At 38.1% G+C, this 13163-nt stretch overlaps 1 protein-coding gene across 1 annotated transcript; it reads left to right on the forward strand.

The window, feature by feature from the left end:
* dthd1 (death domain containing 1) lies at positions 1-12510 on the forward strand. Its single transcript, XM_067401151.1, has 9 exons — positions 1-203; positions 2927-3251; positions 3428-3607; positions 4765-4997; positions 5092-5247; positions 5345-5634; positions 7128-7375; positions 11691-11748; positions 11987-12510. The coding sequence occupies exons 1-9, from the start codon at positions 25-27 to the stop codon at positions 12298-12300; spliced, it is 1983 nt and encodes a 660-aa protein (XP_067257252.1). The 5' UTR covers positions 1-24; the 3' UTR covers positions 12301-12510.
* The last annotated feature ends 653 nt before the right edge of the window (positions 12511-13163 follow it).

Consider the following 13163-nt stretch of genomic DNA (forward strand, 5'->3'; position numbering starts at 1 on the left):
GTCATTGTAAACCAGTTCGGTGTAATGAGCAAGAGACTTTTCTTTCTGAAATCAGTGGAGAGAGAGGTGATCTTACCCGTACTGGACCTCTGGATACTGCAGACCACAGTAAACCAGAATCATGTGACATCAGTATTCCGCTGGACCAGCATCCTGCAGACCACTTGCTTGCAAATGCACAGTCAACAAGGCTTCCAGATCCAGTGAAGCGCTGTACTTTAGATGACAGAAACAAGAGGGAAGAGAGCTCACATGAGGAAACAAGAGTAGACTCGCCATATAAAACTATTGTGACTGACTGCAAGAACTGTCTGAACATGAATGTTGAGGTGGAGGAAGAAAAAGAGGGAGAGGAAAGAGAGAAAAGCAGAGGACGAGACTGTGAAAGATTGAAGCATACATTGGTAACTGTTGGGTAAGTCTATAAGTAATTTGGGGCAGGTGTGGAGTAATAATGTTTCACAAGTAAAACAGTTTGGTGTTGAATGAAATGTTTCATTCAACAAGTATAAAATTAATTATTACTTACAGTCTAAAGAATCCAACCTTTTTACATTCTAGACTATTTGACCCTGAAAAAACCCCAAATGGATAAATACTAATAAAACCACTTTGGTTAATTTTAATTTTATGAATTTCTTAAAGTGACCTATATTGCAGCCATCTTGAAGAATGAAAATTCTGTCATCAATTACTCACTCCAAGTAAGACTTTCATTCATCTTCAGAACACAAATGTCATCTTTTTAAAGAAATCTGAGCTTTCTCTCCCTCCAGCCAACACAACTACCACTTTCAAGCCCCAGAAAGTAAAGACATCATAAACGTAATCCATGTGACTTCAGTAGTTTAACCGCAATTTTATGAAGCGACACAAGTGCTTTGTTTGTGCAAAACAACATAATTTACCACTTTATTTACAAAATATTGATCTCCAACATGAGCTCACGCAACGACGTCTGCTCTCGCTTCAATATAACATGTAACACACATTATTATTTTGTAAATTGTTGTTTTGTGCAAACAAAGCACTCGTGTCACTTAAAATTGAGGTTAAACCACTGGAATCACATGGATTACTTTTATGATGTCTTTACTACCTTTCAGGGGCTTGAAAGCGGTAGTTGTGTAGACTGTCAATGGAGGGACAGAAAGCTCTCAGATTTCATTAAAGAAATCTTCATTTGTGTTTTGAAGATGAATGACATGAGCAGGGGCGGATTAAGGTGGTCAGGGCCCCCTCTTAATCAATCCTTTACTGGAAAAATGTATTTAGTGCCATACATGGTCCACACGCAAATAAGGTTAACTGGCATACACACACACACATTGAGACAGCCAATACTAGAGTTTTTCTTCTACATATCTTCAACTGGTGGACCACCACAGTAAGAAAATTACCACCACCACATAGGTAAAATGGGAAATTGAATATCATAATAATATATAATAAACCAATATTTAATACATGGCCTAATCAGCGCTCAAGCTCACGCATAAAACTTGCCACAGCGCACTGGCAAAGTAATTATTATGAATGTGTAGTGAAAAAACAGCAAGGAGACTTTCTAAACATTTGAATAATTTATTGAAAATGTTTTCTGTTTTCGGCTGCAAAGATGAAGACTACGATGCTGATTCGTCATATCCACAGTAGTGGACGCGACATGCATGTTTCATATACGGATTACATAATCTGAGAATATGTATTTTCCATTTGAATTGGTTCGATTAAAAGATTAGACATTTCAAGCTTTCTATAGATATATTTCTCGTGTCTGTGAGGGAAGTACGGTTCATGTTTGTTACGTGCTTAAGTTCATAGAAACGATCATGATGTGCATCCTAGTTGTTTTCACTTTACAAAAGCACAACGTTTTCTGTTATTGTGAGTTTACAGAAATAAAAGTAGATCCTTTACACTTTGTATTACTCTTATCTGTATGACCAAACTGACGGAATATTTTAAGTGATCGCAACGGCAGTGCAGCACGCTTTCAGAAACCCTCCACCTTCCCCAGCTCCACCTGTATAGATCTGCTACAGGTAATTCATGTATGTTATATTATACAGCATATATATATATATGTATATACATCAAATTGACGTCAATTTGATGTTCACACACTGATGTCCAATTGATGCCGAAAAAAATATCAAATTGACTTCAAAAAACAGGTCAAAAATGAAAATCAAACTGATATTTTTTTTGACCACCAAAATAACGACACAAAAGCAATGCAATGAAAGAAAAATACAAAGTTCTGTCATGAAACTCTAAATGGGCAGGCTAATAGGTCCTTAACTCAACTGCTCGTAATCACATAATTATCTATAGGACACAGATGATTGGTTCCTGCTGTATTAGTAGCCAATGAGCTTGCATGTTCAGTCTTCAAATACATGAGTAGCATTTGCCTTAGCAGTGCAGCACGCTTTCAGAAACCCTCCACCTTCCCCAGCTCCACCTGTATAGATCTGCTACAGGTAATTCATGTTCGCTATATTGTACAGCAGCAGCATGTCTTACTTGCTCACAGCAGCATGTCGTGTATGTACTATTGGCAGTAGCAAATCCCGTACTTGCTCTGATTGGATAGATTTGACCCAAATGTCACATCTAACCAATCAACTGCTTATTTATTTTCTTGTGGGCCAATGAGGGTCTTTTTTTGTTTGCGCTGAAGTAAATTTAAAATAATAAAAAAAATAGTCTGGCCAATCTGCCGTCTGCTCTCTAACCGTGGTAATTTGATGTTATACACTGAGCAGTACCGTTTCAAGTCGAACACACTTAATGATATGACTGGATTATCACATGTGTGAACATGATTTCAAACATATTTTTCAAAAATACTATTAATTTCTGGACGCATACAACTATTAATGAGGAAATAATACAGAATCCACCTTTATTTTGTTATCAGACTTGCAGACAGAGCCAGATCTTCAGAGTCTCCCAGAGTCTGCTATATAACTGCCCCATCAGAAGTTGTGAACATCTTGACTTGTGAGGTGGTTGATGGTCTGAGTTCTCTTATGGTGTCAGGATCAGAGGAGCTGGTCAGCACTGTTCTCCGCATACAAAACTCCAGACATGTCAAATGTCCCTTCCCACTCACCATAGCAATGCCGTTCCAGGCGAGTTACCGTGGGAACTACAGAGAGATCACCTTGAAAGTGGTGGATCCAGAGCAAAGAGTTAGCTATGTCACACCTACATCTACTGAAGGCTTCTATGGGGGTCAAAGGGTCTGTATTAAAGTTCATGCAGTTTTACTTTACATACTTTTCTCTCTTTTCATTATAGATTTCATAGATTTTTGCAGTGCAGCAAGGTTGATCTTATTTGTAGGTGCTCGATTATTGCTTGCATGATATTTGTGTGTGTATGATGGCACTGTACATTTTTTGTGTCTTTTCCACAGGGTTGGTTTGCAGTGGTGCGGGTGTACTCTCTGGGTGTGTTTGCAGTTCTGTCCCGTTTGAGGACGGAGAGTTTTACAGTCCTAAAGACAGGATTATCTCACAAACTCAGTGTGGACTCCAGAATATGCCTCGATTACTTACCTGGATCCTTCACCGCACCAGTTGTTGCTCAAGTGACGGTACATTTATTCAGATCTTCTTTTCAATCAGGTTGGATAACAACATAACAGATCTATCATGTAAGATGACTTTCAAAAAAAGTGTGTGCTTTTTTCTGATTGGAGTTCATTATTAGATCATTTAAAGTTTTTCAGCAAACGTGTCACATTTTAGCAAATGTGGCCTATAAAAATAATAAAATGCTCTCAAAAATAGCTTGTTATGAAAATTGTATAATGTACTTCAATGAAGCAGCTTGTAAAGCCACCTTTCCACTATCTCCGACGCAGCATATGATCGTCACATTTCATGGCAGTCGCACAGAACTTTCTAATTCATTATGAAGCGACCATTACTCTCCACTTATTAACCATGATAAAGTGGTAACACTTTACAATATGTTTATTAGTTAAACATTATGAGCTATACACTTTACTGTACTGTTACTGTATTTACTAATCTTTGTTAACGTTAGTTAGTGAAAATACAGTTGTTCACTGTTTGTTCATGTTAGTTAACAGTGCATTAACTAATATTAACAAAATTTTAATAATGTATTAGTAAATGTTGAAATTAACATTATTAAAGATGAATAAATGCTGTATAAGTGCAGTTTATTATTAGTTCATGTTAACTAATGTAGTTAACTAATGTTAACTAATGAACCTTATTGTAAAGCATTACCGATAAAATGAATTAATAATGAATGTATGGATACAGCCAATATGCTTGAATAAAATAGTATGTATAGTAGGTTAGTAGGTTTTCTCGGGCTAATCAACCTAAAAATATATAATAATTATATAATAATTAGAAAAAATATATTTTGCAGATAATTATTAATAACCACCAAATTTACAGAGATAGGGTCTGAAGAATATTTTTAATGGAAAAATATTGGTAATTATCACCTCACGTTCATAGTTTTGACTATAATACATACGTAACATCCAGTCGGGCAGTCATTCAGTCGAGCTGTAATTCGCAAATATGTCAGCACAACCAACGCTCAAAACAAACCTGAAAATTATGCATGCGCATATGGTCAAAAATCCATGTAGCTCCCATACTACTCTCCATTGGAATTTGGAAATGAATGACTTCCGGTCTGTCAAGTGAAAAGGCAACTCCTGAATAAGTGCATAGTGTGTATAGAAACCTTTCTTTGTCTCTTTAGGTACAGCCAGTGGATGCTTTTGTTTTATCCTCTCTTAAATCCGAAAATGATTCCTACCACGCTTCTCTCACATCAACCCCCTTACTTTACCTAAGCCATCCATCAACCCTGAAACTCAGACGACCTTTGACACTCATCCTGCCCTGTCCTCCTATCTCTGAGAAGAGAAAAGCTGGAGAAGACACTGACAGACCCACTCTTATATCAGGCACTTTCTCACCCCAGCAGATTAGGTTTTTTTTTTTTTTTTTTTTTTAAATCAATGTGGAGACTGGAGAAAATTAAATTAGCAAAGAAATGTAAAGAAGTGTTTTTCCTATGATTCAGAGTTGATGGTGCCTCAGTGAAGACTCATAAAGAGTGTAAAGAGCAGCTGGTTGTGCTGGGCTGGATAGAGAACCATTGGAAAGTACTGGATAAAGTCAGTGTAAAGAACCTACAGAACAGCTTGGTCTGTTTTGAGTTACCAGAGAGCTATGAAAGGTACCAAAATCAATCTGTGCAAATTTAATATAACAATATTTCAAAAGGAAAAAGAAACTATTGTCCTCTCACCTTTAAAAACTTGTTCTGCCCTCAGGTTAATAGTCCTTCGCCTTCAATCTTCTGTAAAATCTTCCTACCTGACTTCATTAGTTGAAGAACTGGAAGAAGCTGTAAAGATCTTCTCAGTCACAGTTGTGCTCCATCATGAGCGTCTGGACCCGAGCAGTGCAGTTGTGGCCACCCTGCCCAGTAGAGATGTTAGCGCAGCGGTGCGTGAACTCCAGGCCCTGGGTTACTATGGTCCTCCAGAGCCCTCGTCTGAACTCTCCATGAGGGAGGGAGAACAGCTGCTGCTCCGGTTCAGCGGGAATATTGCCTGCAATGGTATATCAAACAAATCTTTTTTAAAACAAAAGTAAAAATATTTTAGCAATATATGTATTGTTTCAGAGTAACCAATGCACATTCCATACTTTCTATATTAATTTGATATATTTCTTTCTAAATAACTGGTGAACAACAGTGCCTAAAAGGCTGTTTAATCAATCCATTTTCATAATCAGAAGCATCAATATCACTGTTTTAATAACAAAATATGTGAAATATTATTGCAATTTACAAATTTAATACATTTTAAAATATATTAAATTATTGTTTTATATATATATATATATATATATATATATATATATATATATATATATATATATATATATATAATAAATTAGTAATATATTCTTGTGGCAAAGCTGAATTTTCATCATCATTCCTCCAGTCTTCAGTGTCACATGATTCTTCAGAAATTAATCTAATATGCTGATTTGCTGCTCAAGAAACTTTTATTATTATTATCAATTTTTAAAACAGTTGTGCTGCTTATATTTTTGTGGAAACCATAATACTTTATTTCAGCATTCTTTGATGAACTGAAACTTAAAGGATTAGTTCATTTTCAAATGAAAATTACCCCAAGCTTTACTCACCCTCAAGCCATCCTATATGTATATGACTTTCTTTTTCTGATGAACACAATTGGATTTATATTAATAAATATCCTGACGCATCCGAGCTTTATAATGGCAGTGAGCGGGATCAATGAGTATGCGCTGAAGAAAGTGTCTCCATCCACACCCATCTATCATAAACGTTCTCCACATGGCTCCGGGGTGTTAATAAAGGCCTATCTAAATCCATAGAAAAGCCTAAATATCCATATTTATCAAGTTATGAAGTTATGAAGTAAAATCTAGCTTCCGCCAGACCGCCTTCTGTATTCAACTTACGAATAAAACGGAACTGGCATTGCGTCAATTCAACTTTTTCTGTAAGTTGAATAGGGAAGGCATAGGACGTAGCATAAGCGTTTTGAACTGCAAGAGTTTTACACTTTCTGTGTAAGTTGAATACATAAGGCAGTTTGGTGGAGGAATCTAGATATTTTACTTCATAACTTGTTAAATATGGATATTTTTTTACACAAATGCATCGCTTCACTATAGAAGGCCTTTATTAACCCCTCGGAGCCATGTGGAGTATGTTAAAGATCAATGGATGTGGATGGAAGCACTTTCTTCAGCTTCATACTCGTTGATCCCACTCACTGCCATTATAAAGCTCGGATGCATCAGGATATTCATTAATATATTTCTGATTGTGTTCATCTGAAAGAAGAAAGTCATACACACCTAGGATGGCTTGGGGTCATTTTCATTTGAAAGTGAACTAATCCTTTAAAAAGAACAACATTTGTTTGAAATAGAAATCTTATGTCCTTGCGGTCACATTTGATCATTTTAATGCATCTTTGCTGAATGTAAGTATTAATTAAGAAAACCATCTTACTTATTTATACTTGTTTCTGTGTGTGTCTGTTGGAGATCCCATAGGTAATGAACAAATGGATTCACACATAATCACATTTCACAACCAAAGAAGAAACCGGCTGTTTCTGAGATTAAAAGAAGTGGACCCCTTCGGCAACTACAGCTCTCTTCACTACAAAGGCGTAACCAGTTTATTCAAGGTCACCAAAGGTCAGCTGGTCTGGAATGGTGACAGGGCAGCCGTGTCTAAGGACTGTCCTCTAGATGAGCCTGTCTGCCGGCTGCCACTCACTCTGCCCAAGGTAAAGACTTATTCTTAAGGTCAACTGCACCAACAGATGCCGACCAAGGCGGATAATCATTAATTATATTAAATATTAATAAACAGGGCTTTGGTTTGTTTGAGGTCAGTCAAATAAAAGCAAATGGTTAGATACATTACTGTATAAACATAATTGTGGCTCTTCAAAATGGGATATATTTGAGTTTCATAGTACCAATTTACTTGTATTACCAATTTTAGTACAGCCAGCTACTTTTCCCTGTGTATTTATACTTTACCACACATATTAACGTTACTGTAGTATGAAGCAGAGCAGGACCGAGTGTTGTGGGAGCTGAATGAGGCCACTGGAGCGATTGCGCAACACGCCGTGAGCAGCGGAACTTTTATTATGCCACAGTCTCCGGCACTGCTTCTGCTTTTCCGGTCATGAGTATGAGGTAACACAGCTGTTTATCATCGGTGCGTTCCAAACGGGATAAATCACCCTCCGAAGGGCACTTCGGAGTGAAAACAATCATGGCAGCCATATTGAAGTGTTGTTCCAAACCGAAGTGCTCAAAACTGGCCACTTCAAAGGGCCCTTCGGAATGAAGGATTTCGAAGGGTACAACTGATGGGCACTTTGGGCCCCCATGATCCTTTGCACAGGGAAGTTCTTTGACGTCACAGAATGGGAACAGGAGGTTAGGAGTTCGATTTTACCTATAAATGTGTGTATAGTATTTTTCTATACTACTGTAATATTTATACGAGTTAGATTTGGTACATTATTATGGTCAAAATGACATTGTACTTCAACAAAAATACTTTACAGCTCCTTTTATCAGTCCATTCAAATGTTTAAAATACATAGACACAATATACATTATGGTGCGATGAACCAAAAATAAATAAATAAACTAACATTAACCAAAAGGCGCAGCTTGCACAATCTACTCCCCCTTGATTGTTTTGTTAAGATGACGCAGAAGTGCGTTCCAAAAAAATAGTTTTTTTTACCCCTACACCCTTCATCCCTTCGATGCTCTCACTCCGGAGGGTAAACCCTTTGAAGGGATTAGGGCATAGGGATGAGCCCTTTCGAATGGAACGCAGGGCATATTAGATACATTTGAGACTGTTGAAAATTATGTTATAATGTTACTCTGTGTGTTCATTTGGCGGCTGCTGTGAGACACTGTTACACACTGTAGTAAGATAGATCGATTTTAGAATATCATATTAATAAATGTTGGATGGCTTGTGTTGATAAATGGCATGGAATTAATTTTAAAACGTATTGTATGATGGAGAAAATGCTGTATTACTGTTACTAAAAATAATCTGATTATGCTATGTTAGCTACTTCTCAAAATAATGTTTTTCTCTAAGGCAGTGGTTCCCAAACTGGGTTATGCATACCCCTGGGAGTACATGAGGTGACAAAAGGGGGTACGCGAACAAAATGCTGAGTAGTTAATTTAATTCTACCTTAAAATACAAACCCGATTCCCAAAAAGTTGGCACACTGTACTGTATTCACTTTATTCACAATAAAATATAGATAACATATCAAATGTTGAAAGTGAGACATTTTGAAATGTCATGCCAAATATTGGCTCATTTTGGATTTCATGAGAGCTACACATTCCAAAAAAGTTGGGACAGGTAGCAATAAGTGGCCGGAAAAGTTAAATGTACATATAAGGAACAGCTGGAGGACCAATTAGCAACTTATTAGGTTTGCCAATTGACCTAATAAGTTGCAAATTGGTCCTCCAGCTGTTCCTTATATGTACATTTAACATGATTGGGTATAAAAAGAGCCTCTCAGAGTGGCAGTGTCTCTCAGAAGTCAAGATGGGCAGAGGATCACCAATTCCCCCAATGCTGTGGCGAAAAATAGTGGAGCAATATCAGAAAGGAGTTTCTCAGAGAAAAATTGCAAAGAGTTTGAAGTTATCATCATCTAAAGTGCATAATATCATCCAAAGATTCAGAGAATCTGGAACAATCGATGTGCGTAAGGGTCAAGGCCGGAAAACCATACTGGATGCCCGTGATCTTCGGGCCCTTAGACGGCACAGGAATGCTACTGTAATGGAAATCACAAGATGGACTCAGGAATACTTCCAGAACATTGTCGGTGAACACAATCCACCGTGCCATTCGCCGTTGCCGGCTAAAACTCTATAGGTCAAAAAAGAAGCCATATCTAAACATGATCCAGAAGCGCAGGCGTTTTCTCTGGGCCAAGGCTCATTTAAAATGGACTGTGGCAAAGTGGAAAACTGTTCTGTGGTCAGACGAATCAAAATTTGAAGTTCTAAAACTGGGACACCATGTCATCCGGACTAAAGAGGACAAGGACAACCCGAGTTGTTATCAGCGCTCAGTTCAGAAGCCTGCATCTCTGATGGTATGGGGTTGCATGAGTGCGTGTGGCATGGGCAGCTTACACATCTGGAAAGGCACCATCAATGCTGAAAGGTATATCCAAGTTCTAGAACAACATATGCTCCCGTCTAGATGTCGTCTCTTTCAGGGAAGACCTTGCATTTTTCAACATGACAATGCCAGACCACATACTGCATCAATTACAACATCATGGCTGCGTAGAAGAAGGATCCGGGTACTGAAATGGCCAGCCTGCAGTCCAGATCTTTCACCCATAGAAAACATTTGGCGCATCATAAAGAGGAAGATGCGACAAAGAAGACCTAAGACAGTTGAGCAACTAGAAGCCTGTATTAGACAAGAATGGGACAACATTCCTATTCCTAAACTTGTCTCTAGACTGGGTAAACCCAGCCTGATATGCCGGCAATTTGATTTCGCCCGGCAAATCAGTCTGGAAACCCGTACATTCATTTCTACTGCTTCTGTTACACTTTTGCGGGAACCAATCACAGACTGGCTTATCCACCTTGCTCGCTATAAGCGAGTATAACACGATGACGATAGAGAAGCAATGGCAAGCACAACGTCAATGCAATTCCTTTTAACCTCTCGACAATGCTGAATGACTTCTTTAGTTTAGCAAACAAATCACTCGAGTGGGTGTAAATACCACTCACTTTCACGTTTTTTTTGCACAACCTGCAAAAATCGCTTGATGCCATTGCTGCTTCTGCAAACCAAAACTATACCTGTGTTCGCGTCACTCTGCAAAGTACGTCACCCGGATCGTTGATCTGATTGGTTGAAGGACTATCCAATTGCGTGAATAATGCTCGTTGATCACGCCTCTTGTGCAGTAGAAAATACTTAGCAGACTCCCCAGACCAATGTTCAATTTTAAATTGATCTTGGTCTGGTGATAGCCAGACAAACTTGTCTCCTCAGTCCCCAGACGTTTGCAGACTTTTATAAAAAGAAGAGGGGATGCCACACAGTGGTAAACATGGCCTTGTCCCAACTTTTTTGAGATGTGTTGATGCCATGAAATTTAAAATCATCTTATTTTTCCCTTAAAATGATACATTTTCTCTTTTTTGAACATTTGATATGTCATCTATGTTGTATTCTGAATAAAATATTAAATGCAATTGTTCCCAAATATCCACATGACTGCAAACGTGACATTATTATACAACAGGTCAAAAATAAAATGTACATTTTAAACAGTACTGTCAGTATTTACTTTATTTTGCAATGAAATAATAGTTCTAACGAAAACCACAGCAGTACTACAACACATGTCTGTGTTTTGCGAACAGTTCCGCGGCTTTGAACGAATCGTGAGAGTCAATGATTCAATGATTCATTCACAGCCACTTGCTTCGTCACTGACGATGACTCACTCATAAAAACAGTGACTTGCTCCCACCTACTGGTGGTTTTAGGTGTTCCCTTGTCTATTAAAACATGTAAATATTAAAGTGTCTTTGGTGTTTCCATGGCTTCTACAAAATAAAACAGGAAACCGAGGGTAACGCATGTATGACGCAATCGACAGGCAACTCCTCACATGTCCCAGAGCCTTAGTTAAAATTGCAATTTTCTCACGATTTACAAATAGTTGCAAACATTTGGGATATTGTAAGTACTCAAGTGAACAAAATATAGAACACTGGCCTAGTGGCTTTTGGATATTTTACTCAGATATAATTTTGTAAAGTTGAAAGTGTTGTCTAAGGTGGGTGAGCTTTCCTTCATTTTTCTTACCCCATTGCCAGATATTACTTCTTTTTTTTTAAGCATAAACTAAATGTTGATACATTTGTCAGAAACTAAGACTTCTCAAGTAAATTAATCCTAATTTAAACATTTTTAGATATTTGTCTTGGTGAACAAAAAATAATCACTTTTTGAAATGGTTTGTAAGACATTGTAGTGTGTTTGTGACTTAGAGTGCAAGAACAGTCTGTCAGCCTGTGAGTGTGAAAGTAATACAGCACAGTCAAACAGGTATGTGAAATCTACTGCACCATTTGTTTATTTTGTACACTCCAGCTCTCTCTTCTATTTTCCTCCATTTTGGCCTGTTTGTTTTTTTGTTTTGTTTTGTTTTGTTTGCTAAGTTCTCTCAGATTTTCATCCTTCTGAGTTTCTGTCATTAAAAAAATGACAAAATAAGTGTGAGAAGGCCGTGAAGGTGTTCTGAGCACCTGTGGATGCACACATGTTAACAGTGTTTGTCTTCCAGACCCTCCCTCAGATGAGCTGTTATCATGGCTCTGTGATGAGCTCACCAAAGACGATGCAGCACTTCTCGTTATGTCTCTCCATCTCCGTCGCTCTGCTGTCCAGATTGCTCGAATCCGTGCACCACACAGCCTCTCAAAACAGGCCTTTCACATGCTGACAGCATGGAAGCGGGGCCTTCCTTCCTCATCTCCGAAATGCCCTATGCTGGCCCACTGCTTGACCCGTGCAGGGAGGCCTGATCTTGCCAGAGAGCTACTACTCAGGGAAGCTGCACATTACAAAATGGACAAGAGAAAACCAAGAGAAACATGAAAATCAGGCAACCAGGAGAGACCTGTGACAGTCAATATGCCTATAATAAATTAGAATAGAGTCTGTTGTACAATACAGTCAAATATAACACTCCATAGTGTCAACTGACTGTTCATATACTACAATTCAGCCTTGTTCATAATACAAAAGCCTGCATTTATTTGATCAGAATTACAGTAAAATTTTAAATTTTAAAGGGATAGTTCACCCAAAAATTAAAATTTGATGTTTATCTGCTTACCCCCAGGGCATCCAAGATGTAGGTGACTTTCTTTCTTCAGTAAAACACAAATGATGATTTTTAACTGCAACCGTTGCCGTCTTTCAGCCGTATAATGTGGGTCAGTGGGATCTTCTTTTATAAGAGTAAATAAAACATGCACAGACAAATCCAAATTAAACCCTGCGGCTCGTGACGACACACTGATGTCCTAAGACACGAAACGATCAGTTTGTGCGAGAAACCAAACCGTATTTATATAATTTTTTACCTCTAGTACACCACTATTTCCAACTGCGTTCATCACTCGGTTAGTGAGGTCTGATCGTGCTCTGACAGCGGCAGTGATGTCTCGCTCTCATTGAGGTATAAGCGCGAGACATCACTGCCGTTTTTCTCGCACAAACCGATCGTTTCGTGTCTTAGGACATCGATGTGTCATCATGAGCCACAGGGTTTAATTTGGATTTGTCTGTGCATGTTTTATTTACTCTTATAAAAGAAGTTCCCATTGACCCACATTATACGGCTGACAGATGGCAACGGTTGGAGTTAAAAATCATAATTTGTGTTCTACTGAAGAAACAAAGTCACCTACATCTTGGATGCGCTGGGGGTAAGCAGATAAACATCCAATTTTTAT

This window comes from Chanodichthys erythropterus, chromosome 11 (genome assembly GCF_024489055.1).
Source record: "Chanodichthys erythropterus isolate Z2021 chromosome 11, ASM2448905v1, whole genome shotgun sequence".
NCBI classification, from domain to species: Eukaryota; Metazoa; Chordata; class Actinopteri; order Cypriniformes; family Xenocyprididae; genus Chanodichthys; species Chanodichthys erythropterus.

Coding starts and splice junctions, on each gene's coding strand:
- dthd1 (XM_067401151.1), top strand. CDS start 25: ATGAGCAAGAGACTTTTCTTTCTGAAATCAGTGGAGAGAGAGGTGATC. Junction 3,252..3,427: donor GCTTCTATGGGGGTCAAAGG/GTCTGTATTAAA, acceptor TCTTTTCCACAG/GGTTGGTTTGCAGTGGTGCG. Junction 5,635..7,127: donor CGGGAATATTGCCTGCAATG/GTATATCAAACA, acceptor TGTCTGTTGGAG/ATCCCATAGGTAATGAACAA.